Source organism: Suillus subalutaceus, assembly GCF_016647625.1.
Source record: "Suillus subalutaceus strain FC151 chromosome Unknown DFJ58scaffold_50, whole genome shotgun sequence".
In the NCBI taxonomy this organism is placed as follows: Eukaryota; Fungi; Basidiomycota; class Agaricomycetes; order Boletales; family Suillaceae; genus Suillus; species Suillus subalutaceus.
In genome coordinates, this window is record NW_024540299.1 from 171,932 (window position 1) to 199,139 (window position 27,208).

Consider the following 27,208-nt stretch of genomic DNA (forward strand, 5'->3'; position numbering starts at 1 on the left):
ATCCGCGAAAGCGGACCAGAAACGGGTTCCATCACCACAAGCCATATACCACCGAAGTGCGCGTCTAAGACAGCCGGCGGGAACGGCAAACTGATGGGGTATGCCTCTAGAAGGTCGGAAATCGGGGGTCCCATTGACTAGAAAGTATTGTCCTACATAGGGTACTACAGTAGACATGCTCATAATGCATACTGTCGGGACCGCCAATAGTTTATGCATTATGAGAGATATGCAACACCACATATGTCACATTATTGTGACATATGTGACCTCCGCCAAAAGTGTGACATCATGCTACCTATTGTATCTGCTGATTGTACCGAGAAAAAATATTCTAGGAGGGTCTAGCATATGTAGATCACCATCTTGCATGCCGCATCCAACTTCGAGTTTCTGGCACAAATCAAGAAGATGTGTCAGTGTGATTGATGTAGCCGCTGAGTGCTGAATTGTTGTTGTTGTTGTCGTCGTCAAAATCAATCTCGATGACCTCGCCACTTGCGACGGCAACTTCGACATTCTGGTGAAAGAGCCGAAGTTCGAGGAGTGTCCTTTGTGATGATTTCCCACTGTTTCGCAGGTCGGTTGTATGCTATGGGCTTATCGCGGGTGTTATGCTCCAAGTTTAGGGACATTTTTGTGTATGATACTGTTGTAATTGCTCACTAGCTTCTATACATAGTTCAAAGAAAGAATACCGTTCACGCGGAACAATACATTTATGCAGTTCCTTAAGGCCTTACTATGTCCCACCCTGTTAATTTCGCACTTCATAATGCATACAAGCCATGTCAAGGCCATGCATTATGCAATATGCAATATGTATACAATTACATAGGAACATCGTTGGGATCCTGAAAAGTCCATCCATTATGAGCATGTCTACTAAGTAACTGTATAACGAAGCAGTTTAAATAGTGAAGTCGATAATTACCTACTGGGGGTACTCTGCTGCGGTCCGACATCTAAATAGTGTTGTTGGCAGAACTCGGGAGTTTTGAAATTCTGGCAAAACTAGTTGTGCTTCACGGCAGAACTCACGCGAAGGGAGGGTGGCCGAACCTCGCAGAACTCCAAGGTTTTCTGTTTTCATTCATGCCAATATAATTCCCTTCTGTGTTGGTGACGACATTGATGCGTTTTCCCACGTAGCCCGTCCGGACCGTCGCATCATATACTATCCCGCGACGTTAGTATTGCTGTCCGTAACAAGAGGAGATAAACTGACTGAAGGAACGAAAATATCTTACCCTTCTCCTGGTTACGCGGCAGGTAGCCAATCGCAGGTCATTCGAATTCATGGTGAAGGTCGCACTTGGCATTACAAAGCGCTGGAAGTGGGTCATCATGATGATCATAGGTTTCAGGCCTCGACTCCCGGGCGTCTAATGATACACGAAGCAGTTTAAGGCTGTGAAGAAGCATCAAAAGGCCCGGTACACGCACCTCTGAAACTTATATCAAGACACTCACAAGCTCTCCAAAAGTTGTGCTCAACACCATCCACCTCGAGTAGAATGACTGAAGCAGAACAGCCCGCCATTCGAATCGCCACGGCTACTCGAACATTTGAAGGTCATAAAGCTGGTATTTGGAGTCTCGCAGTCTTCCCTGATAGACGTCGTATGGTGACGGTGTCGCACGACAAGACGCTTCGTCTGTGGAATTTAGAAGATGGTGCGGTATTGAAGATAATGGAGAGGCATCACTACAGCATAGGAAGAGTCGCAGTATCAAGAGACGGGCAATTCATAGCAAGCGGTGATGATAGTGGAGAGCTCATCGCCTGGAATAGGGATGGCGAGTTGCTCGCCAAAACCATCAAAGTTCACTCCAGCCAGATCAACATGCTCGATTTTTCCCCAGATAGCACATTTCTGGCGAGTGGCTCAACAGATACTACAGTGGAGCTCTGGAACACAAAAACATGGCAGGTGCAAGGAAATCCAATCGGTTGTCGCGCCCAAATCGCCTGCGTTCGGTATTCTCCGTCTGGTGAACATCTTGCCGTCGCAACAAGGACAAATATTCAAATATGGAATCCAGGCAAGAGGGAATGCATCGCAAACTTTGAGGGTCACACTGTGTTCAATGGAGCATGGAATTTTACACTCGTGTGGATGCCCGATGGCAAACAGCTTGTCTCGGCTGGTATTCATGGCGATCCCGCCATACGGATCTGGGATTCATCGACCTGGAAGCAGGTCGGTGAACCATGGAAGGGCCATATTGATAATGTCTGGATGATTGCCTTGAACCCTACTGGCACACTTCTCGCGTCCGCATCTGAAGACCACCAGGTTCGCCTTTGGCGAGTTTCAGATCGACGAACCATTGCCATGTTCAAACACACCAATGACGTGTACTGTGTCACCTTCTCCATGGATGGCAAACACATTCTCAGCGGAGGAAGAGATAAAATGATCTCAAAGTGGCCAGTACCTTTGCTGTAGGACATTCCCGAGGCCCAGACATCAGATGTAAGATTCTGTTCATTTTCCACCCCTTCTGCATCTCATTTTCTTTAAGGATGCATTACGGGAGGATGGCCCGAAAGAACAAGTGGCAGATAATGCGAGTTCTCATTCTTTGCCCATGTTCTTGTATATTGATCCTCAATTTTGATGCCAAGGCTCAACAGTCTGATTGCGAAGCATGTTTCCAGCCTTCATTCTTACCACATAATCTGACCATGCGTGATGCAGATTCTCACTATCAACACGACAGCCCGCAATGCATGCATAACCGGTGACTTGCCTACTGCTGACAGGCTGTTAACACAAGATATCGACGCCGATAGCAATGACCACAACTCTTACGCGAATCGCTCGTTTGTCATGGCGAGAAAAGCGGACTGGAACCGCGCACTTGATGATGCACTCAAGGTGAGATACACTGTTCCGTCGCGACCTTTTTAACACAGGCTATCTTGTATGGCGATGTAGAGCATCAGCATTCAGCCATCTTTGATGGGCTGTATCTGCAAGGGCATCGCCCTCTGCGGTACAAGACAATTTCAGGACGCTGTGAAAGCATTTGATCTCGCGTTCATGTACGTGGACGCAGACTTGAATAAAACTCGTTTTCTACTCTTGATCAAGGTACGTCAATCGTGTCTCATGTACTCGCGACTTACACGACAGCTGTTAGGCCGTCGCACTTTTCAATGCAAATCAACATGACGAGGCAATTCTGCGCGTCCAAGAGCTAGCTACCACTCGTCCCAATCCGAATTCTCTGGCCTGTGGTATCGTGGAAGTGGGTACTCCTGACACAGCCAACTCCAGATTCATGCGTCGATGCTGATTTTGCGAACCTCGCACTTCAGGCTTATCTACATGTCCAAGTGGGAATGAATGCATCAGACGACGGGCGTCACAACGAAGCTACTGACCACTTCACTTCCGCTGTCAATACTATCGGTTTCTCGTCTATGTCGGCCATCCATTCCAGATATGATGTCTTCGTGGTGGTAGGTTGATTACAATGCAACTGGAAATTATTTTTTCACGGCCGACTGTGCTTTTTCTAGTTATTCGGGTGGGACCTCCAGTCCTTGTGGCGAACTGCACACCAGAATTGGTGCCATGCGCTCCTTCGGGCAGGTAGACTTCCAGAAGCCATTAAAGCATACCGATATACGATGGACACGGCTGATGAGGCTACGAAAGCATGCTGCCTTGATTGGTCCACTGGCAAGTCGGCGTGATGTCACTCAGGTATAATTCTCAACCCCATTTCACTTAGCTTTCAAGCAAGATTTCAGCGTGCTCTATGCTGCCACCGGAGTGACTGACCTCGCTGCGAGCGGAGATGCTGCCCTCGTTGCTGGTAATTATGACCTGGCTATCGAGCTTTGCTCTACGGCGATCGACCTCGATTTTGCAACCGAAACCATCTTTGCGAACCGCAGTAAGGCACGGTCGGGAAAAATGCTATGGGACGATGCACTCCTCGACGCAGAAAAGGTGGGATGACAGTTACCGTTTCGTATCCGACGCTCATTTTGGTGATATGCAGGTCATCGAACTCAACCCCTCATCTTACCTCGGATATCAGTCGAAGCATGCGGTACTTCATGGCGCACACCGATATGATGAAGCCATCGAAGCGTTTAATATCATGCTCTCCAAGTTGGACAATGCTCCCGACACGCAAACACAATGTATGGCCCAAATAGCATATCCTTCAACATTGTTGATTCTTTGTCCAGGCTTGCGCCAACAGTATGTTAGTCCATCCGAAGTGGAAGGTGCTATTCAAAAGACCATCAAGGCTCAACTCGACGATGTCCCGCATCGTCTAATCGACACCTCCACTGGGCGCTTAAGCAATCGCGAGGTACATATCAGTGCCTTCAGAACGAGCGCAGAGTACAAAGAACTTTTATCATCCACAATAAAACATGCAGATCTTCGAACGGAGCGCATTAAAGACGTGGTGACGATGTACTTCCGTTATGTCATGCTATCGCATAGGTGGGAAGCGACTGAGCCGGCGCTGCATGACATCCAGGGCAAGGTGGTATATGACTTGGATCCAGTTGGCGGCATCCCGAAGTTGCAGTCATTCTGTAGAACTGCTCGTGATATGGGGTATCGATGGGCATGGATTGATACCTGTTGCATCGACCAGACTAACAACGTCGAGGTCCAACAATCGGTCAACTCCATGTTTATCTGGTATCGTCACTCAGCGCTTACGATCATTTACCTGTCGGATGTTCCACCTTCGTCGCAGCCTGGCGCACTCGCAAGTAGCGCTTGGAACACGCGAGGATGGACAGTTCAAGAATTCCTCGCCCCAAAATTTGTCTTATTTTATCAGAAGGATTGGTCCTTATATCTCGACGACCGCTCTCCCAACCATAAGGATTCCATTGCAATCATGCAGGAGATGGGAGATGCGACGGGCATAGATGCACAGGCCCTCGTCGCCTTCCGTCCGGGGATGAGAGACGCACGGGAGAAACTCCAATGGGTGTCGGCGCGTGTCACCACGTGGCCGGAAGATATTGCATACTCATTGTTTGGTATCTTCGGCGTCAGACTACCTGTCATTTATGGCGAGAAGAAGCAAAATGCGCTTGGGAGGCTCTTGCAGGAGGTTGTAGCTCAGTCGGGTGATATCAGTGCCCTAGATTGGGTGGGGCAATTATCCGAATTCAATAGCTGTCTACCGGCCGACATTACTTCATACAAAGCTCCGCCTTACACCCTGCCATCTCTGTCCGAAGATGACATTCAGTCGTCGGTCTCCTCGCTCCAACATGCCATGACTGTAGATTCGGTTTTGAAACTTTACACCGTGCTTGACAGCCTGAACGCTCCTCGCTTCGCACACTGCAGACTTCATCTGCCTTGTATCGCATTTCGTGTTACAGCAGTCAAACGAAGTCTTGCCCAAGACCAGGAGATATATGAAGTCAAGGCCGACGGACTTCATGACCTACTGATCACTACGGGGGACAAGCTGATTCAGTTCTCATCACCACGACCCACTATGCAGACATTCTTGCTTGTTCGTCCGTGGAATCGTTATCTCCTCGAGCTTCCTGAATTCGCGGAGCCGTCCGGCTTGGCAGAGCTGCCTGACGTCGCTGACGACACGGAGAGCGAGGAAGGTTATTGGTCTGCGCCCGGCTCTCCATTACACAATTCGCCCGGAGAGCTCCCTGAAGCACAGGAGTTGGTTGATTCGCAACTGAGCGATCGAGCCTTGCGATTGGCTGCTCGTCTTGGGCAGCCTTTTAGCGCATTTTTGCTAGCGCACCAGCGCGGCGGAGAATACAAGAGAATTGCGTCAGATCATGATATTATTGCACAAGTCAAAGACCTTTCTTCTATTCTAGACATGGTCAAGACGCTAGAGATATTGTAGCGGTATGCATTTGTTATCTACAACAGTAATCCAATAGTGTGAATTTGACGTATGAGACGAGCAATACCCAAGGAATATCCTCGAAGCTGATCTACAAGCAATCACACAACTGGCGACTTCCATGCCCTCTAGCCATGAGCTGCCCTGTGGCTATCGGTTGCGAATTGGATGGATGAGGAACATAATCTTCATCACGAATCAAGCCATCGTCAGCATCGTTGTGCTGCAAATGGATGTGTGAGACTTGGACTACAACGAGAAAAATGCACGAGGTATACTAGACTCGGGGCAAGATGAACATCGAAAATTAGCGGCAATGCACGAGCGATCCATAGGTAGCATAGGTGGGCTTTGAAGGTTGTAGCAGATGATTGGTTGGTGGGTAGTCGAAACTGAAAAAGATGTAAGTTTGAAATGTGATGGCGATCGTTCTCGTTCTCGTTCTCGTTCTCGCGTGAATATTTGGGTGAATGTCCGTGAGTAGTGACCTGCCGCGGCGGTGAGGGAGAGCAGTTAGAAGGCAGGGGCAATGTAACAGCCTGCTGCAAGGAGTCAAGTGCGAAGGAAACACTGGAGAAGAACGTAATCCAAGTTATTATGAATGTCAGCATTCGGATTCTGGAGGGGAACCGTGTACATCTGCGCGAGAAGAGGAAGGAGGGGAGTTTGGGAAAGAACGTAGGTCGCTGTGAGCTCTGTATTGTATTAGGTGATTGTCCTAGCGGCTGAGGAGTCAAATATCTGACGGGCGGTAAAAGGAAATCTGAGTCTTTATGTGCAGAGTCATCCGAAGAGTGTGCGCTTGCTTGAAATGTTGTCACGCATCGTCATGTCACACTTTTATGAAAAGGAGCCTCTTTCAATTGATGGCCGGTTCTTCATGCTTCAATCCAGCTTTCGTCGCGTCCTGAAGCTACGTTTTACCCCACAAAGACTCACTTCGTTTTTTTGTTCCACTTCATGCTCTCTCAGTCCGGGTCCTCAAAGCCAGACAAGCACACACAATAAAATACGAGACTGTAATTCAAGTAACATCCAGGAACCCGCTCGACGCGTGTTTCGATCCCGCGTCAATGGTCTTCTGCGTTCTATAGACAGTCGCATTCTCGCAAAGGGTCCCGACGAAGTAGAGACCTATATCCATGACAAGATTTCCGTGGCGAAATTCGACAATGTATACCGCTCGACCATGTTCAACCGACTCATCCGTTTCTTGCTTGAAAGGGACCTTTTCAAGCTCGCTGTCTCGGTTTACGAGAGAATGCTCCACGAGCAATTTTTTCCAAGTCGTAGCATTAGCTTGAAAATAGCAGCTATGACTGAAATCGTGGATGATATGGCCGATGCTTTTGTCACTGCTCGCAACGTTGATCTCTCTGCGTCCGCGAATATGGTTAGCGTCATGGTAACAACATGTATGCGTGCGGGGCAAATGAGCACGGCAGAACGTTGGCTCAAGAAGTATGAGAGCGACTGCATGGAGCAGGGCGTTGCCCCTGATGCAGCTCCTTACGCGGGCATACTGGAGACATTGCATGAAATTCAACCAGAAAACTCCGCGGCCGTTCAGGCCACGTTGTACCGCATGCGCTCAGAGGGTGTCACACCTGATATATCAGTTTTCAACGCGCTTATCCACTCCAGCCTCGCTCGTCGAGAATACACCGAGGCCTTTGGGCTTTATCACGCCATCATGGCCAACCGCTCTACTTCCCTCTTACCCAGTGACCTCACTTTCAAGAAGCTTTTCCATGTATCCAGATTTTGGGGTCATAAACGTTCACGGAAACACAAGCGCCCGGATAATGCTGTCCCTCCCCGCCAGTTGTTTCGGGATATGGTCCAGTGCCATCTTCTGCGCACCGGGAATGCTCCCCTGGCACGTTCTAATATAATTTCAGTTTCATGCCTACACCTCGCACTGCGGACGTTTATGGCTCTCGAGGATTACCCCGCTACTCTCATGACGCTCCGCGCATTCGACCATTTTGGCTTCCAGCCGAACTTACAGACATATTTGATCGTCATCACTAGTCTTGTATTACGAATCAAGCAGGAGCTGGGACATGTTTGCAGGACTGGCCAATACCGCTTCGCAGATTTCGTCATGCACATGAGACCTCGGGAGCCTCCAGACGTTGACTTGCTAGAGCGGAGGATTCAGCATGGAGAACCTGTGGTGGAATTATCTGGTCCCGCCTGCGTTGGCCCTGAAACAGTCTCACACCTCCTCACTCTCGGGGAGCCAACTGCTTCATCCCGGTCTGAAACAGCTCATGCAAGTCGCAAGCGATTGCCCACATCTGCCGTCCCCACTGTCGACATGCTCATGGGAGCTACACCTCTCTCACCATTCCAAGAACTTTCGCTCGCACCGCTCGTGAGACTGTTGAGAAAAATGACGTTTGTAAACCTTTTTAAGAAAGCTGCAGCGGGTAAAAGGGAGGGCTGGGATTGGAAAGTGGCGGTGGGCCCCATTTTGTCGAGCGCAAAAGAGGAGATGTGGCGCGGCTTTGAGCTTCCTCCAGAGTCACGACCACTAACAAAGCGAAAGCGGAGAGGACATATCGGAGCTAAGAGGGGGCCGTTGCCGTCCTCGGCCTCGAGGATTAGAAGGATGGTTAAGAAACAGACCCTTCAGTCGATGCAAGGACGTAGAACCGAATGATCATAATCACGTGATTTAAGTAAAATTCAAGATTTGGCGCGTCTTCTTCGGTATGGACTCGAGTTATTGACCCAAGGAGTATAGTATAGTATGCCTCAAAGCAAATCGGAGCGCCCTCATAAACGTGCAAAACCTGAGCAAACCTCGCGGAAGGCGTATAAATTCTCAAATGCGATCGATGTCAGACGCGCTCTGCAGAATCAAGACCAGAATGCTCAAATAGAAGGTGCATAAGCCTTATGATCATCACTGCGAAGAATATTCACCAAGTCATGTAGCCCTGTCTGCATTGCGCTCGACTCTGTCCATCAAGTCAGGAGAGACTGTTGCTCCTCAAGATGAAAGGCTCGCACTTGTTGTGCAATGGATGGAGAGTTCCTCAGGTGCTCATGATATTTTTGAGATATGGGAGGGTATGAATCAAGTGCGTGCATTCTATTTTTTGTTTTGTTTTCTCAGCGTTTTGACGTTGCAATGCACTAGTCGTCCAGTCTATCACTCCTCGTGTCTCTGCTATCCTCTGTCCTTGCTCTGCTGTCCTCTCATTTCCCATACCACTCGCACGGCATTCCAATTATCAAAACGCTCTTGTCGCCAAAATGGATGCGCAAAATTACATCTTATCTCTCTGGTTCCAACGAGCTTATTCTCGTTTCGTTGAAACTGTTGAATAGTATCTCTCACTTCGGAGGTGGGAGGGAACGGAAGACACTTTTTGAAGCGTTTCCATGGGACACGAAGGTGCGTCAGCTTCCATACGCTAGCAGATCGGAATTTCTTTTTAAAAAACTTTAGACGTTGGCAAAAGTATCGCATATGAGGAGGAAAGGGAAAGGAGACACAGAGGATGCGCTCGCAAGACCTGGTATGTCCCCACAACATCTGTAGATCTATACCTGTCTGAACCTCATCAACCAGACATCCGCACTTATTACTTCTTCTTTATTCTCTCCTTCATCGATCCCGAAACTTCCTCACTGGTGAAATCGACTTTCCTCGAGCAACAGAGAGACATATTCCTGTCTATTTTCAAAGGTCTTTCTCAAGATTCGTATCTGGTAAGTCCTTGAAGTGTGCTCGGTTGGGCTGTGGTCTGATCCAAAAGTGAAACGGACCATGAAAATTGGACATGTGAGTGATACTTGGCATGGAAAGGAAGTAATTAATGTATGGAATAGCTCTTAAAATTGTACGAGCGCGCCGGCGCTGAATTTATTGTCGTTGACAGTGATTTTTTTCTCTAGACCTGTACCCTCTTCTAGGGTACAGGAACTGTTTTTTTTTTCACATCGTTTTTTTTGGCTTCAGAACTGTTAGTTTACTGCAAGTCTCAGACACATCCATCAAAGTATGACCAAACTCAGGTGTACATGGAACCCATAGATAACACATGATGTACATGAATTGTAGACTACTCTTATATACTGTAAAATATTAGTGCTTTTGGTTGGGTTTCTACATAACCGAAATATTGCAAACTGCGCACTTTGTCAGTCTTGAGCTCCGAGTTGCCGGTACTTTCTAAATCCAACAGGAACTTCAGCTACCATACTAGCTCTAAGTAATTTGAAATGTCAATGTACAAGAAAAAAAAATCTTCAAAGCTACACCACCTCTACTGTCCTGACGCAGTGCATCATGTCGCGAACAGAAGTTGTGTCTTTGACTTGTGCAATGATGTCACGATCTGACATGATTCTCGTGTATTCTTCGCCATATTTCTGCACTAGCAAAAATGCCCTGAATGGCTGTTTGAGGTGAGCAATCAATCGCAACGCTTTCTTGCTCAATTCTGAATCAACCGACTCCTGCTCTCCAGGGAACCCGCCATGCGAATGCTGCAATGGACACTCGAGCGCAGACGAGTAACTTTCCTCGCTCTCAGTGTCGTCAGCAATGTCAGACAGCTCTGCCAAGCTAGACAGTTCCGCAAACGGCTGTTTGAGGCGAGCAATCACTTTCTCGCTCCATTCCGAATCAATCGACTCCTGCTCTGCAGTAAACCCGCCATGTGAATCTGACGGGGACGGGGGACAGGATGAATCGTCTATGCTCTCCGTGTCATCCAGAAAGTCAGGCAGCTCGAGGAGACGACGGTCCAAGAGGCGGACGAGCAAGAATTTCGGTGTGGCGGATTTTGCTCGCGAGAACAGCTTTTTTCCCGTGGTGATGAGCAAATCACAAAGCCCCTTGGCCTCTACATCATAGAAATACATCCCTTGATCTTGATCACCCCTCCGCTTAAATTTGGTGACATCGAACACGATGCAAGGCAGATGTAACCGCCCGTGCGAGAAACCGGGGGGGCTCGTGCCGTTAAGCTTGTTATACAATTCTAAAGCCATCCCCTCAGCCCCAGCAACTGGCAGTGACGAAATTGATGCCCGAATATCATCTTTAGACAAAAATGGCAGCAAGGGATCTCCGTACGGCGTGAGATCTGCTGGCAGACAGCTGTTGTATTCGGATGATTTGCCAACCCAGTCAAGGACGCTGATGTCGCGCGACTGAGCAACAATCATCTCCAAGAGCCGCCCGACCGCATTCTGTCTGCCTTCGCCGTAGATTACGGGTAGGTAGACGCCGAAGATGCCGAATAATGAGTAGGCAACGTCTTCTGGCTCCTTGGTGACACGTTTCGATGCCCATTCGAGTTTCTTACGGGGGTCTTTCATTCCAGGACGGAAGGTGACGTAGAACCGTGAATCTATGCCCGTGACATCCTTCAACTCCTGCATGATAAACTCCTTGTGGTTGTCAGAGTGATGGTCGAGATACGGGGTCCAATCGCTTCGGTAGAAGAGAATAATGTTAGGAGCCAAGAATTCTTGAAGTGTCCATCCTCGCGTAATCCAAGCGCTCTCAGCGAGTGCGCCAGAAGGCGAGATATCTGACAAGTAGACAATCGTGAGAGCAGAGCGTTGGTACCAGCGAAACATGGAAGTGATGGATGTCGGGAGCTCCTTAATATCTTGCTTGTCTATGCAGCATGTATCGCTCCATGCCCAGCGGTACCCACTATCGCGAGCAGTTTCACAGAATCGCTGCAACTTCCCGATGCCGTGGACTGAATTCAACTCGTACACGCTCTTGCCCTGGATGTTGTACAGCAGCGGCTCCTTCCCTTCCCACCTATGGGATAGCATAACGTAAGCAAAGTACTTTGCCACCACTTTTCGGATGCGTTCTGTTTGGAGGTCCGCGCGCTTCGTTGATGATGACAAAAGTTTTTTGTACTCCGTGCTCGCCTTGAAGGCATTCGTCTGTGCCTCTTGATCGTATAAGCGACCAGTGGAGGTGTCCAGTAGACGAGTCGGGATGTTTTCCATGTAATCATAAATGACTTTTTGGATAACCTTTTCTGCGTGGAGTTGAGAGACATACTGCTGGCGCAGCTCTGGAGAAAGGGTCAACCATCTGGAGGTTTATGTTTTCAAGGCTTACCTTGTTGTCGTGTGTCGGGAGAAGTGTTCAACTTGGAGAGCATGGCTTGGAAGGCTTCGATAGCTTCGTCATAGCGTTGTGCAGCAAGAAGCACTGCATGCTTCGCCTGGTATCCAATATAAGACAAAGGGCTCTGTTGGACAACCTACATATCACCAGAATGGGTATTCACCACGCAACTGTAGATGTCACCACACCTTTTGCGCATCGAGAAGTGCATCTTCCCATAACCTTTGTTCTGATTTCGCCTTACTGCGATTTGTGAAGATGGTGTCGCTGGCTGAATCCAGGTTGATTGCCGCCGAGTATAGCTCGATAGCCTCGTCGTAATTGCGAGCATCGAACGCGGCATCTCCACTTGCAGCAACGTCAGTAAATCCTTTGGCAGCATAATGGTCCCTGCAGGCTTTCTCGAATTCTGAGTGAAAATGCAGGTGAGAACTGGGCCCGATAACATTGATGAAGACTTACTAGTGGACCAAGCAAGGCAGTTAGCCTTCGTAGCTTCGTCACTCATATCCATCATATATCGATACGATTCGAGGGCTTCTCTAATTCCACCCGACTGCCGGAGTGCATCGCAACGTTTCTGATTTGCAATCTGCCACACTGACTTGAGGTCCCAGCCGAAGAGCTGTACAGATCGCGGAGTTGGGCAAAAACAACATTTTTAATTACATCATGTTCACGCACCACAGCAAAATCTTCATATCCGGAAGAAATGGCAGAACAAATTGCGGATTCAGATGAGCCAGCGATGGCATTGACAGCAACGGCGAAATCGCCAGCACCTCCGTTGCGACGCACGTCACCTAAGCTATCGAGGTAAACCTATTGTGCGAGGTTCTGAATCAGTATCAACCGAGAACTGTACTGAATCAAGTCCATGATACTCACTTCCATGGCACTATAAGCAGGAGTATCACCATCGGGAGAAGCATCAGGTGGCTGGTGGACGTGTGGGATTGCCTTAGAAGGTTGCTCTGCGTTGAACAATGCAATGGCCTGAGAACGTGATGAATCAGGGAATATGGACGAAAACTTTGACCTGCCTTTATTAAGAGAAGAATAGTCTTCGATTGTCCATCCGTGAACATGGCCGCAAGGTCGAATGCTTCTATTGCACCCTGGATCTGCCCTTTCCCACAAAGAGCGATGCCCTCGGAGATATAGCCTGTCAAGGAGGGCTGAATCGTGACGGACTAAGTTACCATCACAGTTAGCATTCCAGTATGTCATGGGTGTCCAATATTATCTCACCTTGAGTGCATCATGGAGTGCACCATCCCAGTCAAGTTTTCGCGCCTTAACTAATGAGAGATTGGCATATGTGTTGTAGTCGCCGTTGTCACTGTCAGCAATTATCTGTTGTTCCAGCAGCGCTTCAGCGGTATCCCAGTCTCCAGTTATGCATGCCTTGCGGATTGTTGAATCGACATCGATGACCTGCAGGAAGTATCATCAGTAAATCACAAGGAGTAAAGGGCGGAAACATGCCTTGGAATCAAGCGAGGGTACTGCCCACTGTGAGATCTTCTTATCAAGACCTCCGGTGAGAATGTGCTTGCCATCCGTGGAGAAGATGACACAGCACACTGTGTGGGAGTGCTTGAATGAGGCGATGATTCGCCAATCCGAGAGCCGCCAGAGGCGGACATAGTGGTCATGAGACGTGAAAGCGACGAGGGTTCCAGTGGGGTTTACAGCAAGAGTGTTGATGCCCTTAGTAGTAAGGCCCCTGCAGGGACTACCGACCTGTTCCCACATCGATGTATCCCACCCCCGTATGGTGGGATCTGGATTGGAGCCCGCTGAGAGCAACCTTTTGCCGTCGGGCATCCACACAAGCGAGTAATTCCATGCTGAATTGAACTCGGTGTGAGCCTTCAAGGATTTTATTTGTTCTCTCCTGCTTGGACTCCATATTTGGATATCCCCGGATGTTGCTATGGCAAGGTGTTCTCCAGACGGCGAATACCGAATGCAATGGACATAATGACCGCAATTGATTGGAATTCCTTGCTGTTTCCACGATTGCGTGCTCCATAACTTTGTCACTTTGTCCATTGAACCAGTTGCCAGTACTTTGCTGTCTTGAGAAAAGTCCACCGAGTAAATTGCTGCAGAGTGAGCTTTTATGGTTTTGACCGGTTCACCAGTGTTGCCGTTCCAGATGATGAGCTCTCCGTTATGATCCCCGCTTGCTATGAATCTTCCGTTTCGTGATATCGCAACTGTCCACACCCAACCGTTATGACCTTCCATTTTCTTCGGCGTTACATCATCGCCTTGCAAGTCCCACAGAAGAAGTCTATTATCTCCCAAGCCCGTCACCATACGTCGCCCATCAGGAAAGACTGCTATTGCATATACGGTGTGTCCACGAGCCGCAAAATTTCGAACGGGCACTTTCGTTTGGATGATGGGCTGCGCTGTGTTGGAATCTGCCATTCAGTTGGAGGTCGACGGTGGACTTGCTCTGGGGATTGTTGGCGCCTTGCTCTAGGTCAATAGTACTCGCCATTTTTATCTTTTTTTTTCACAGCGCTAGTTCGTCTCGTGTCTTATCAGACGCCCAAGATATGGCTCAAGCACATGAGACTCCTTTTGTTGCATGGGTCGACTTCAGTCAGGACTCAGATCGTCATATCTGTCTCGCTTCTCAATCATGCGGCACTCAGGATTACATTTTTTCTGATCGATTTCGCGGAGGTCTCTACTAAGTGCCTGTCCCTCGCTAGTACTTACATTTTGCCTAGCTCCCTCCCACCAGTATATGTTACACGATAAAAAGAAATCAAACAACCTCCCCGCATAGCTAGTGAGCCTGCCAGCTTGCCCCTTGATAATCAATGATCACTGCCAGTCACTGCCCGAATAGTACTACTACACCGTAAATATAAATCATTAAGTAAATAAAAGGTACAAATGAAGTTTCAAACCTTTGGCTACAATATCTCTAAAGTCTCGATGTTCATTATGTCGCGAACGTCTTTAACTTGAACCGTGATATCATCAGACGCGATTCTCCTTTATTCTCTACCATGCCAAGTCATCTGCAAACTTCTGATAAGACACGAGGTGACAGATTGGCGCTGTGACATAATACAAAAATAGTAGTACACAGATTTGTGCAACTCAGAGCAAGACACCCACAATCCTTGGTTGCAGCAAGACCACCTTCATCGTGTTCAACACCATCAACCTCTAACTGAATGGCGGAAGCAGCACAGCCCATCATTATGATCAGCACACCCGTGCGAGCTTTTGAAGTGCGTGAATGCGCCGTATCTGCAGTCGCAGTATTCCCCGATAGACAACTTATGGTGACCGGCTTGGGAGACAATACACTTTGTCTGTGGGACTTGACGAATGGTGTTGTGTTGAAGAAAATGGAGGGACATCAGACCTGGGTGGGGGGCGGTAGCGGTATCACGAGACGGGCGGTTGATAGCAAGCGGTGATGCTAACGGAAAAATCATCGCGTGGGACGGCAACGCCGGCGAATTTCTATCTGATATCGACGTCCACCCTGCACGCTCCAGCTCAATTGGCTTTCCTCTACCTGAACCCCTTGCTATCGACTCGGATGTCCACTCTGCATGGATCAGTTCGCTTGACTTTTCTCCGGGTGGAACGCTGGCCAGTGGTTCAGGGGACAAAACGACGAGACTTTGGAGCACAGAAACATGGAAACCGCAAGGAAAAATTAATTGCGGTGCATCAGTCCACTGCGTTCGGCATTCGCCGTCTGGCGAACTTCTTGCCATCGCGACAGACGAGAATATTCAAATATGGACTCCAGGCGGGAGGGAATGTATCGCAAAGTTCAAGGCTCACTCTGCGTTCGATTCATCGCAGAATCGCTCACTTACGTGGACGCCCGATGGCACACGGTTGCTTTCAGCGGGCTCCACTACAGATCCTACCGTACGGGAGTGGGACACATCAACGTGGGAGCAGTTCGGTGATCCGTGGAAGAGGCACACTGGCTTGGTGACCGCTATTGCAGTGGACTCCACTGGTACCTTCGTGGCCTCCGCATCGCATGACCACCATGTCTACCTCTGGCGTCTCTCAGATCGACGAACCATCGCCTCATTCAAGCACTTTGATGAGGTGAATTCTGTCACTTTCTCCATGGATGGCAAGCACGTCCTCAGCGCAGGGAAAGATCGAATGATCTCAGAGTGGGCAGTGCTGGAGGACGATTTGCCTGGTTCTAAGGCACGTTTCCACCCTTCCCTGTTGGCAATGTAATGACCATGCATCCTATAGATCCTCGATATCGATTCGACAATCCGCAATGCATGCATAATTTGTGACTGGGATACAGCTGAAGCGCTGCTAACACAACGGATTGACATCGACGACAACAACCACATCGCCTATGCCAATCGCTCACTTGTTAGGGCGCGAAAACTTGACTGGGACCAAGCACTAAGTGATGCACTCAAGGTGAGATACACTGCCTCATCATGGCGCCCAAGGCTAAACGGAGACTTAGTCCGTCGGTATTCAGCCCTCCTTCACTGGGTGCATCTCCAAGGGTATTGCTTACTGTGGAAAAATGGAGATCCGAGACGCGATGAAAGCGTTTGATCTCGCGTTCATGTTCACGAAAGAAGACCCAAAGACCGTTCATCATCTTCTCTTGATTAAGGTATGCCAATGTTTTTTTTTCGCCTATACCTTATTTCATTAGGGTTTTCAGGCCATCGCTTGTTTCAATGCAAATCAATACGATGACGCAATCCAACGCGTTCAAGAGCTGTCCGATACTTGTCCCAAGGTAGACCCTCTTGCCTGTCATATCGTGGAAGTGAGCATTGTGCACTCTTAAAACTCGTGGCCGTTGACACTGAACTTATGCATATTAGGCATGTCTACGTGTCCAAATGGGAATAGACTCCTTGAATGACGCTTATGACAACAAAGATGCTGACCACTTCACTACCGTTGTCAACGCCATTGCTTCAAGCTCTCAGTCAGCTATTCATTCTGGTTATGATGACTTTATCGTGGTATGTTCATGTGATTTAACCGAAAATGCTTTTCATGCCCATGTGCGTGGTTTATCCAGCTCTTCGGATGGGACCTCAGGTCATTGTGGAAAATGGCAAACCAGAAACGGTGCGATGGACTCCTTCGCGCACATAGGCTTCGAGAAGCCCACGAATCGTATCGATATATGATGGATATGTGTGATGAAGCTACGAAGGCTAGCTGCCTTGATTGGTCCACTGGCAAGTCTTCAGTAACGTCCCCAGACTACAATTCTCACCCGCAGTTAAACATAGCTTTCAAGCAACGTTGCAGCGCGGTATATGCTGCCAATGGTGATGCTGTCCTTGCTGCAAGCGGAGATGCTGCGCTGGCTGTGAGCGATTACAACAAGGCTATTGAGCTGTACTCGGCGGCGATTAACCTGGATTCTGCAACTTATGAAACCTTTGCAAAGCGCGGTAAGGCAAAATTAGAAAAAGCGCTATGGGCGGACGCACTCCTCGATGCGCAACGGGTACGATCGCAACTATTGTCCTGTACTGAGCCTCACACCAGTTATACCCAGGTCATTGAACTTAACCCTCCCTCTTACCTCGGATACCAGTTAAAGCATGCGGCGCTTTATAGCGCGCAACGATATCATGAAGCCCTCGAGGCCTTTCGAATTATGCTCTCCAAGTTGGATAACTCTGCCGACCCACAGCTACGAGGTAGGCCATGAAAAACATGTGCCTCCAGATGATTGAACCTTTCCCCAGGGCTGCGTAGGCAGTATACCAGTCCATCCAGAGCACGGGCTGCTATTGGAAGAATTATTAATGACCAACTTGAACACACCCCGCTTCGTCTAATTGACACATCTACTGGTCACTTGTGTGATAGAGAGGCGCAGATGGATACCTTCGAATCGAGCGTGGAGTACAAGAAGCTCTTGTTGTTTACAATGATGCATGGAGAGCCCCGGATGGAGGACATCAAAGATACGGTAGTGAAGCACTTCGGTTACGTCATGCTATCACATAGGTGGGGAACGAAGGAGACAATGCTGCACGACATTCAGGACAAGAGCGTGTACAACTTGGATCCAGTTGGCAGCATCGCGAAGTTGCAGTCATTCTGTACAACTACTCGTGATATGGGGTACCGCTGGGCATGGATCGATACCTGTTGCATCGACCAGACTAACAATGTCGAGGTCCAACATTCGATCAACTCAATGTTTATCTGGTATCGCTACTCAGCGCTTACCATCATCTACTTGTCGGATGTTCCACCTTCGTCGCAGCCTGGCGCACTCGCGAATAGCACTTGGAACACGCGAGGATGGACAGTTCAAGAATTTCTGGCCCCCAAAATCGTCCTCTTTTATCAAAAGGATTGGACTTTATATCTTGGTGATTGCTCTCCCAACCACAAGGAATCCATTGCAATTATGCAGGAGATGGGAGATGCGATAGGCATAAATGCACAGGCCCTCGTTGCCTTCCGTCCGGGGATGAGAAACGCCCGGGAGAAGCTCCAATGGGTATCGACCCGTATCACCACGCTGCAGGAAGATATCGCATACTCGTTATTTGGTATCTTTGGCGTCAATCTGCCTGTCATTTATGGCGAGAAGAAGCAAAACGCGCTTGGGAGGCTCTTACAGGAGGTCGTAGCTCGATCGGGTGACATCAGTGTCCTGGATTGGGTGGGGCAGTCGTCCGAATTTAACAGTTGTCTGCCAGCCGATGTCATGTCATACAGCACTCCGCCATGCAGTTCGCCCCGCTTGTCCGAAGATGGCATTCAGAGGTCAATCTCCTCGCTCCGACATGCCATGGCCGTAGATTCGGTTCTGAAACTTTACGCCCTGCTTGACAACCTGAGCGCGCCTCGTTTCGGGAACTGCAGGCTGCATCTGCCTTGCATCGCATTTCGTGTCACAGCAGTCAAACGGAATCGCGCTCAAGACCAGGAGATATATAGAGTCAAGGCCGACGGGCTTCACGACCTGCTAATCATTACGCATGACAAGCTGATTCAGTTCTCACCATCACGACCCACTATGCAGACGTTCTTGCTTATTCGTCCATGGAATCGTTATCTCCTCGAACTTCCTGACTTCGTGGAGCCGTCTGGCTTAGTAGAGCTGCCTGACATTGCTGACGACGCGGAAAGCGAAGATTATTGGTCTGCGCCTGGGTCTCCATCACTGTATTCGCTTGACAGATTTCCTGAAGCACAGGAGTCGGTTGATTTAGAACTGAGCGGTCGAGCGTTGCGATTGGCTGCTCGCCTTGAGCAGCCTTTTAGCGCATTTTTACTTGCGCAGCAACGCGGCGGAGAATACAAGAGAATCGCGTCAGATCATGATATTATTGCACAAGTCAAAGACCTGTCTTCTATTCCAGACATGGTCAGGACGCTAGAGATATTGTAGCGGTATGCATTTCTCATGTTACTTATATCCATCATCCAAGACTGTGAATCCGACGCCACAGAATGTCCTTGAAGCTGATCTACAAGCAATAACACAATCGACCACTTCCACGCTCTGCAGCCCTGAGCAGCCCTCACAGGTGGCTAACGGTTGCGAATTAGATGGACGAGGAACATAATCTTCATCACGAATCAAGTCATCGTCAGCATCGCTGTGCTGCAAATGGATGTGTGAGACCTGGACGACAGCGACAAAATGAACCGGGTATACCAGTTGACCCAGGGCAAGACGAACATCGAAAATTGGCAGCAATGCACAAGCGGTCCATAGGTGGTGTAGGCGGGCTGTGAAGGTTGTAGGAGATGATTTGTTGGTGGGTAGTCGAGACTGAAATTGATGTTAAGTTAAACATGCGGCGGCGGCCGTTGACGCTCACGTTCTCTGTGTGTGAGTAATAGCTTACGGTGAGGAAGAGTAGTTAGGAGGTGGGGGCAATGTAGCAGGAGTAGTGCAAGGAGACTGTCGAGTCAAGTGGGAAGGATATAAGAGAAGAACGTACATCCAAGGGATCACGAATGTCAGCATCCCTGAGAGGAACCACTGTGTCCGTGTGAAAAGAGAAAAGATGGAGTTTGGGAAGGTAGTGAAATTGTCTTAGCGGCTGACTCGCTCCGAGGGGCAACATCCCGAATCTCGATATCTGATAATCTGAATGATCATAATCACGTGATTTAAGTAAAATTCAAGATTTGGTGCGTCTTCTTAGGTATGGTCATTGGTCCTGTCATATGGACTCGAGCTATTGACCCAAGGAGCATAGTATGCCTCAAAGCAAATCGGAGCGCCGTCATAAACGCGCAAAACCTGAGCAAACCTCACGAAAATCGTATACATTCTCGAATGCGATCGATGTCAGACGCGCTCTGCAGAATCAAGACCAGAATGCTCAAATAGAAGGTGCATAAGCCTTATGATCATCACTGCGAAGAATATTCACCAGACATGTAGCCCTATCTGCATTGCGCTCGACTCTGTCTGTCAAGTCAGGAGAGACTGTTGCTCCTCAAGATGAAAGGCTTGCGCTTGTCGTGCAGTGGATGGAGAGTTCGTCAGGTGCTCATGATATTTTTGAGATATGGGAGGGCACGAATCAAGTGCGTGCATTCTATTTTTTCTCTCTCAGCTTTTTGATGTTGCAATGCACTAGTCGTCCAGTCTATCACTCCTCGTGTCTCTGCTATCCTCGGTCCTTACTCTGCTGTCCTCTCATTTCCCATACCACTCGCACGGCATTCCAATTATCAAAACGCTCTTGGCGCCAAAATGGATGCGCAAAATTACATCTTATCTCTCTGGTTCTAACGAGCTTATTCTCGTTTCGTTGAAACTGTTGAATAGTATCTCTCACTTCGGAGGTGGGAGGGAACGGAAGACACTTTTTGAAGCGTTTCCATGGGACACGAAGGTGCGTCAGCTTCCATACGATAGCAGATCCGAATTCAAAAAAAAATTAGACGTTAACAAAAGTATCGCATATGAGGAGGAAAGGGAAAGGAGATGCAGAGGATGTCCTCGCAAGACCTGGTACGTCCCCACGACATCTGTAGACCTTGACCTATCTGAATCTCGTCAATCAGATATCCGCACTTATTACGTCTTCTTTATTCTCTCCTTCATCGATCCCGAAACTTCCTCACTGGTGAAATCGACTTTCCTCGAGCAGCAGAGAGATATATTCCTGTCTATTTTCAAAGGCCTTTCTCAAGATTCATATCTGGTCGTTCGGAAAGTCCTTGAAGTGTGCTGGGTTGGGCTGTGGTCTGATCCAAAAGTGAAACGGACCATGAAAATTGGACTTTTCGCTGAAGTGACAATTGGACATGTGAGTGATACTTGACATAGAAAGGAAGTAATTAATGTATGGAATAGCTCTTAAAATTGTACGAGCGCGCCGGCGCTGAAAATGCGGACGGTGATCACATCCCGGCAGATCTTGTGCACCATTTTCTCCTCGCTATCTGTACACGACCAGGACTGGGCATCTGTTTCAAAGACAGGGGATGGTATCCTCGTGATACGGATGTTGACGTCGTCGACGAGCCGAAGAAGGGCGGGAAAATATATAACAAGATCCTGAGTAACATATTGAAGAGCCTCAAGGCCAATGAAGACGCCAGGCAGCAGGAACTTGCGTTGAAAATTCTGGTGGCATGTCCGGAGCTGGTCGCTGGGTATGCAGCGTCGCTAATGAGAGATCCCCGTTAATGTTTGCTATTCTAGATACTGGCCTGCCGTTGCACTGACACTGGAACCCCGTCTATCGTCGAAATGGATAGCTAACATCGCGTTCTTTGGACTCGTCATCTCCCAACCTTTACCAGTCTCATCATTCTTCATCCCTGGGAACAATATTTATCAACCCGATCCACCACCGCTCTCAGCAATCCTCGAGAGTACCCTTCCTTCCGTCAGTACCAAGATGCATTTCTCCAAAGGACTGCAATCTACGTCCCACCTCGTGCAACATTGTACAGCGCTCGCGTTAGCCAGGTGCTTGACCAAGCTTTCCTGTGTCTTTCGTACATTCCAGGATGTTGAATCTGCACTCGAGGAAGACGAAAGTGGGCAATGGACGCGTCGGCGTCGAGAGGTTGAACGAGAGGCTCGGAGAAGGGTGCCAGAATTCCAGGTAGTGGTGGCGTTCTCACAAATGAAGGTAGATGCCAAAGAGGTGAAAGTAGCTTTGCTTGGGGAGAGCGCTCAGAGATTGCTTTGGTTGTATCATCTGTGTTTCCCTCAGATGGTTGCAGAGGCGAGGTTCGACGTAGGGAAGTTGTTGCAAGGTCTAGTGGATGCGTCCCAGGATACTGTAAGGGAAGCTGGGAACGTGTGTGGTCTGCATGACTTGAAGCAGTTGCATGTACTCCGATTATTACAAGAAAGCGATCAATTTATTTGGTCTGGGAAGGTTGGTCAGTATGATTTGATGTCTAATGTTGGCTTCGAGTGCTAACTAACTTTCGATCACAGCAAACTCTTCTAACACTTACCTTCATGCTCTCCTGAAGATATTTTGCGCTACCCCTACAAGAGCAGTCCGGAATACCCTGCGCTCACTGCTCAGGAAAACGCTTCCTGAAAGCATCCTTTTCCAAGAACACCCGGACGAGGTGGACATGTGGCTCGATTCCCTCCCAATAACTTGTCGTGGAACGGGTTGCGAAGCTCCAGATGGCGCCGCCCTGACCGACGAATCTGACGGAGTTGCCACCTTTCTGGATGACTGCGCGCAGCGATGTATAAAAACACCGTATCGATACTTGGAGACTCTTCGGGCTCTTCTACCTATGGAGAACTCAGCGGTCGATGCACCGAGTCCGTTGCTCATGACTGTGCTCGAACAATTTGCTGCAAAACTAGCGGGAAAATTGCTCACCCCATCGAATGCACTTGCCATTACTGGGTTTGTGAGAAGGCTCGTGTTCAAGCTAGCGGGCAAGCAGAGAGACTTGACGTTTCTGCGTATATTCTCTGGGAAAGTGGACGATGCTGCGATGTCTGAGAACTTGTTCTCCCAGCATGCTTGCGTTACCGCTGCGATCCGGCGTGAAGTGTCAATCATGCACAAGTGTTTCAGTCATTTCCAGGATGTGCGTAGACGCGCGGAGCCTAGCGCGAGTTCAGAGGTCGAAGACTTCTTGACGAAAATCGAAGGAGTACCTTTGCGTGTGTGCAGCGCTTATTTTTTTCATTCCAATGGAAATTGACTGCATTTTTCTAGCTGAAAGCTCAAGTGCACGCATTCACAACGCATACGAACTCGTTGACTGGTTGCGTTTCGTAGAACACACACTTCAGCCCCAAGATATCGTCCGACTTTCGGCCGTGGTCGAACGCTTCCATCCTCCCGCTCTCAAGGATTTATTCGAGAACCTTCATCCTGCAGATTCGCTGATGTGGGAAGGCGGTGATCTAAAGACTGCCTCGAGGCAGCTCCTCCAAGTGTATGTCACTTGCCTTTCCTTGATTCCTGCGTCGTTATGAATGTTAAATGCTTTACGCAGCCTTTCCTTTGATTGGATGTTCACGCAAAGCTCCGAAGCTGATATCGCGAACAAGCAATGCCGCGAAACAATGGTGGAGTGTCTGTTTCTCAGACCACCAACGCGGGTTCAGATTGAGCACGCCGTTTGCCTCATCGCACATAATATCTGCTCAATCATGGAACGGGAATCTCTTGTATGCGATTTACTGCTTTTGCTATCGGCGATTATGCGGAGGGCGCTTGGTGAACTCTCGAAAGAAGATGGCGCTCGGCTGAAGGAGTATGTCCTGTTGAGGGCGCCATCTATCCATGGCATGAGTATGTCTGGAGATCTTCCTGGTACTGTGCAAGAAGGTAATGTTCTCAATGTTACTTTGCGCACTTTCGTTAACTGTTTAAGCAGCTCTGTGCGCGTTTCTCGATATTTCTCTTGATCCCAGCAGTGAGGATGATAGGACAATGGTCTCCTCGATTTGTACATACTGGACGGAGTGTTTTAAGGCATCGGTTCAATCAGGACGACTGCAGACGGTACGATGATTCTATGCGTGAGTATTTACGTTGCTAATGTTTCTCCAGGGACGTTCCATCAAGTTGTGGCTACGTTATGCAGACCCAAACAATCTTCTAAACATCATTGATCAGGCGTGCGATGCCAATAATGCTGCCCTTACGCTTTCTGTGCTGGAGGTTCTGGAGTTTGCCCTTGATACCCTGAGGGGTTCCTTCACATGCGCTAGTTCGAGGATCCCTATTTCGCAACTCCTCAGGTTGTATTGGGTGTTGCCCGACTCCGAGGTGCTCGAAGAAACGATCGCTGTTGCAGTGACTTCACATCTTCCGCCATGCCATGATGGGCGGCCTCCACGAGCGAAGACATTGGACTTCTCCTTATCACCGCGATGCCTGCCAACTTCTGGAAGTTCACAGCTGGGAATATTGCCCGCTGATTTCATCTCGAGGCTGTTTCAAAAGGCGATTTGGACAGAATCCACGTCACGCATTGTGTCTGGGCTGGTTTATGCTCAATCCGGTGTTGCAAAGGAGTTTGTCGCGTGGTTCAACTCGGGAGCTTGGACGACCATTCCGTTTGAGCCTCTGCTATCATCGGTGCATGCTGTTTTGGATTCACTTGGTGGTGACGCCATCGATTTGTTTCATGATACCGTTATGATTGCACTCTTTGATCGTATGTTGCCTCAGCGTCATCGCCCTGAGGGCCTGAGACAGCTATATATCCGCTGCATCTGTATATTACTCAAGGCGGACGCAACTCGTAAACAGCAGTTCGCCAGCTTGCTACAGAAGAATATGCAACGCTTTGCTGTCGACCAATTCGCCCTCGAAAGCGTGTGCATTGCCTCGCGCTTGCAATCATTTCCCCCGCTGGCCGATCTCGTGACAGAATTAGCTGAGCGTGGACTGCAATGGGCTGTGCGCCATTTCTCTGGCCCTGAAGGCGAAGATGAAGAGGACCGATTAATTCTAGCCCAATTAAGTGCGTCGGATTGAAGAGGCTTTTCTTGTACCTTGGCTAAATTATGTTCGCAGCGAAAATCGCCAAGAAAGGATTCAAGGCAAAGGCGTACTTTGTGGAGCCTCTATTGACCACTATCATTCAGAACCGACTTGCTGATACCGTTGCTCTCGATATTGCCATTGCATTGCTGCAGTGCTCGCCCCTCAAGGTAATCATATCTTGTCATCTTGTGCAGCTTCAGGCTCAATATGGATGTTTTCAGCCTGTCGTTGTAAATCGAGCTCTGCAAAATATACTTCAACACCCTCAGTTCTTTAAACTATGTGGTCCTGAAGAGTCATCTCAAAGAGATCTTATCATCCGTTTTATCGCTGTCCTATTCCGACTCCACCCCACCAACACATGCCAGCCTTCACATATCATTCCACTCATGCGCATATACGGCGGGACCATCTCTGCCTCAGATCGAAATCTGTTGAACATCTTCCGTTTATATGAAGCTGAAAAGCTGACACCTATATCATCCATTCTCGCCAAGTGGTCACCTTCCCCTGGTGTTTCCACGTCAAGCCCGCTTGATGCAATACAAAACATGGATCCCATACGCATGTTGAGAACTTGTCATGTGTTCCCGATATGGAGACGTATGTCAGACGAACAGGAAGACGAGAAAGTTGGCCTGGATGAGCAGGTTTACGATCCACTATTCGTGACTTTGTTCGTTGCCCAAATGCTTGTGCATCATCCTCCAGCTTCGTCGCTTGAATGGGTGCAGACGTTCCGATCGAACGTTTTTAGTTTGCTCATCCGGTGTTTGTCTGCAAAAGATGAAAAGATTCGTGAAGCCTCACTCGGCTTGTTGGCAAGGGTGTGGAAATCTGTGGAGGTTCGTATATTATCTTGTTCTTCGGTATTCTAAGGCGTCGGGATGCTCACCCCTTGTCAGCTTTCGGATATGCAAGAAAAACAGCACGCGCTGTACATCTTTAACCTCCTGAAGAACCTTATCAAGCCCTCATTCGATGGTCCTCCCTTGCGGTTGCCTTCGTTTGCATCATTGATTCTGTCTCATGCTCTTCGTGGGGTGTTTTATCCTTCCAATTTCATCTACCCACGCACGGCGCGCTTCCTTCTTCAGCGCCCAGAACTTGACGTGACTGATGTGCCAATGCTATATGGCATGCTCTATGGTAGTTCGGATGACTGGAAGAAAGAGCGTGGATGGATCGTTAGGTTCCTGTCTGACGGCATGATGAGTACAGAGGATTGGAAGGTGCTTAAACGCCGACATACGTGGGAGCTTCTCTCCAGTCTTGTGCAGAGCTCAGTTCGCGATCAAGCGTTGCGACGCGCAGTACTGGAGGTTTGTTGCATTAACACTCTCGTCAATCCTTAATTCAAGTTATTTCACAGGTGCTCGCTAACCTGACTTCTAATGTCCAGGCAACGACTTCTCTCGTTTTAAGGTCATCTCTTCTATCCTGGATCGACATGCAAGTACAACTGCCACAGAGTAACGAAGACACTCTTGCTTGGCTAAGGATCCTTGAAAATATTCTGATCACAGCCAATACTGCGAAGCTGCAGCGGGCCACAAACGGTCAGTGGCAAGATGCTCTGTGCAGATGCTTGTCGCTGGTTCTACAGAATTGCAGTGGTATGGGCCTTATTTTCACTCCGTTTTTGAGGCTCATTCTCTTCCTGCAGCCCCATCGCTCCCCATTCTCCAACAAGCCGCTCGCGTGACGCTACGATTAAGTCTAGCGTCTCAGACCTCAACTTTTCATCTGTCGCATGTTTTCATGGCCACAATCAGCATTCTCGAACAGCTGGAGCCTTGCATAGATTTCAGCAAATCTAGTTCTGCCAACGGACCTGCCATTCCTTCTAAGCCACCGTACCACGGTCATGGGTTGCATATTCAACCACCAGTAACTGATCCCCTGCGTGCGTGGGGTGGCATTGTCGAGGACTTATGGCAGGCGAGTATGACGCTTGACGAAAAGTTTGTGAAATGGGATGTCCTGACAGGCAGGCTACTGCAGTGGAGAGGTATAGTCGGTGAGGATGGTAGCCCGATGGGTGAATGGGCGAGACTGGAAGCTGTCCGAGTATCTATGTCATCGATAGCCAACTGCGTCCAATGAACGCAGATAGTGATAAATTATAGCCTAGAAAATAATGTGAGAGATGATGTAGTGATCAAAATATCGAATATGCGTTCTCCAAGTTGATTAGGTACATGCTGAGGCACCTGATGAA

General features: G+C 48.7%; 4 protein-coding genes across 4 annotated transcripts; 3 read left to right on the forward strand and 1 right to left on the reverse strand.

Annotated features, from left to right (window-relative positions):
- Nucleotides 1-5,985: 5,985 nt before the first annotated feature.
- On the reverse strand, nt 5,986-6,697 carry DFJ58DRAFT_372330 (uncharacterized protein). The gene has a single exon (XM_041380090.1). It carries the CDS (start codon nt 6,489-6,491, stop codon nt 6,090-6,092), a length of 402 nt encoding a protein of 133 aa, XP_041244146.1. The 5' UTR covers nt 6,492-6,697; the 3' UTR covers nt 5,986-6,089.
- A 63-nt stretch (nt 6,698-6,760) lies between these two features.
- Nucleotides 6,761-8,548, forward strand: DFJ58DRAFT_703002 (uncharacterized protein; the record flags this gene model as incomplete). Its single annotated transcript, XM_041383642.1, has 1 exon — nt 6,761-8,548. One exon carries the CDS (start codon nt 6,761-6,763, stop codon nt 8,546-8,548), a length of 1,788 nt encoding a protein of 595 aa, XP_041244147.1.
- Nucleotides 8,549-8,609: 61 nt separating this feature from the next.
- Nucleotides 8,610-9,749, forward strand: DFJ58DRAFT_787133 (ribosome 60S biogenesis N-terminal-domain-containing protein). The gene is made up of 5 exons (XM_041390099.1): nt 8,610-8,774; nt 8,827-8,972; nt 9,032-9,289; nt 9,344-9,413; nt 9,467-9,749. The coding sequence occupies exons 1-5, from the start codon at nt 8,639-8,641 to the stop codon at nt 9,616-9,618; spliced, it is 762 nt and encodes a 253-aa protein (XP_041244148.1). The 5' UTR covers nt 8,610-8,638; the 3' UTR covers nt 9,619-9,749.
- Nucleotides 9,750-20,199: 10,450 nt separating this feature from the next.
- Nucleotides 20,200-27,206, forward strand: DFJ58DRAFT_372465 (ribosome 60S biogenesis N-terminal-domain-containing protein). The gene is made up of 17 exons (XM_041380091.1): nt 20,200-20,378; nt 20,430-20,575; nt 20,629-20,886; nt 20,936-21,005; nt 21,059-21,303; nt 21,351-21,652; nt 21,702-22,393; nt 22,452-23,147; nt 23,203-23,425; nt 23,486-23,820; nt 23,870-23,997; nt 24,046-24,964; nt 25,018-25,154; nt 25,209-25,832; nt 25,893-26,309; nt 26,360-26,603; nt 26,654-27,206. Exons 1-17 carry the CDS (start codon nt 20,243-20,245, stop codon nt 27,091-27,093), a joined length of 6,012 nt encoding a protein of 2,003 aa, XP_041244149.1. The 5' UTR covers nt 20,200-20,242; the 3' UTR covers nt 27,094-27,206.
- The last annotated feature ends 2 nt before the right edge of the window (nt 27,207-27,208 follow it).

Coding starts and splice junctions, on each gene's coding strand:
- DFJ58DRAFT_372330 (XM_041380090.1), bottom strand. CDS start 6,491: ATGCTGACATTCATAATAACTTGGATTACGTTCTTCTCCAGTGTTTCC.
- DFJ58DRAFT_787133 (XM_041390099.1), top strand. CDS start 8,639: ATGCCTCAAAGCAAATCGGAGCGCCCTCATAAACGTGCAAAACCTGAG. Junction 8,973..9,031: donor TATGGGAGGGTATGAATCAA/GTGCGTGCATTC, acceptor GCAATGCACTAG/TCGTCCAGTCTATCACTCCT. Junction 9,414..9,466: donor GGATGCGCTCGCAAGACCTG/GTATGTCCCCAC, acceptor CTCATCAACCAG/ACATCCGCACTTATTACTTC.
- DFJ58DRAFT_372465 (XM_041380091.1), top strand. CDS start 20,243: ATGCCTCAAAGCAAATCGGAGCGCCGTCATAAACGCGCAAAACCTGAG. Junction 21,653..21,701: donor TGTCCGGAGCTGGTCGCTGG/GTATGCAGCGTC, acceptor TTGCTATTCTAG/ATACTGGCCTGCCGTTGCAC. Junction 22,394..22,451: donor TATTTGGTCTGGGAAGGTTG/GTCAGTATGATT, acceptor TTTCGATCACAG/CAAACTCTTCTAACACTTAC.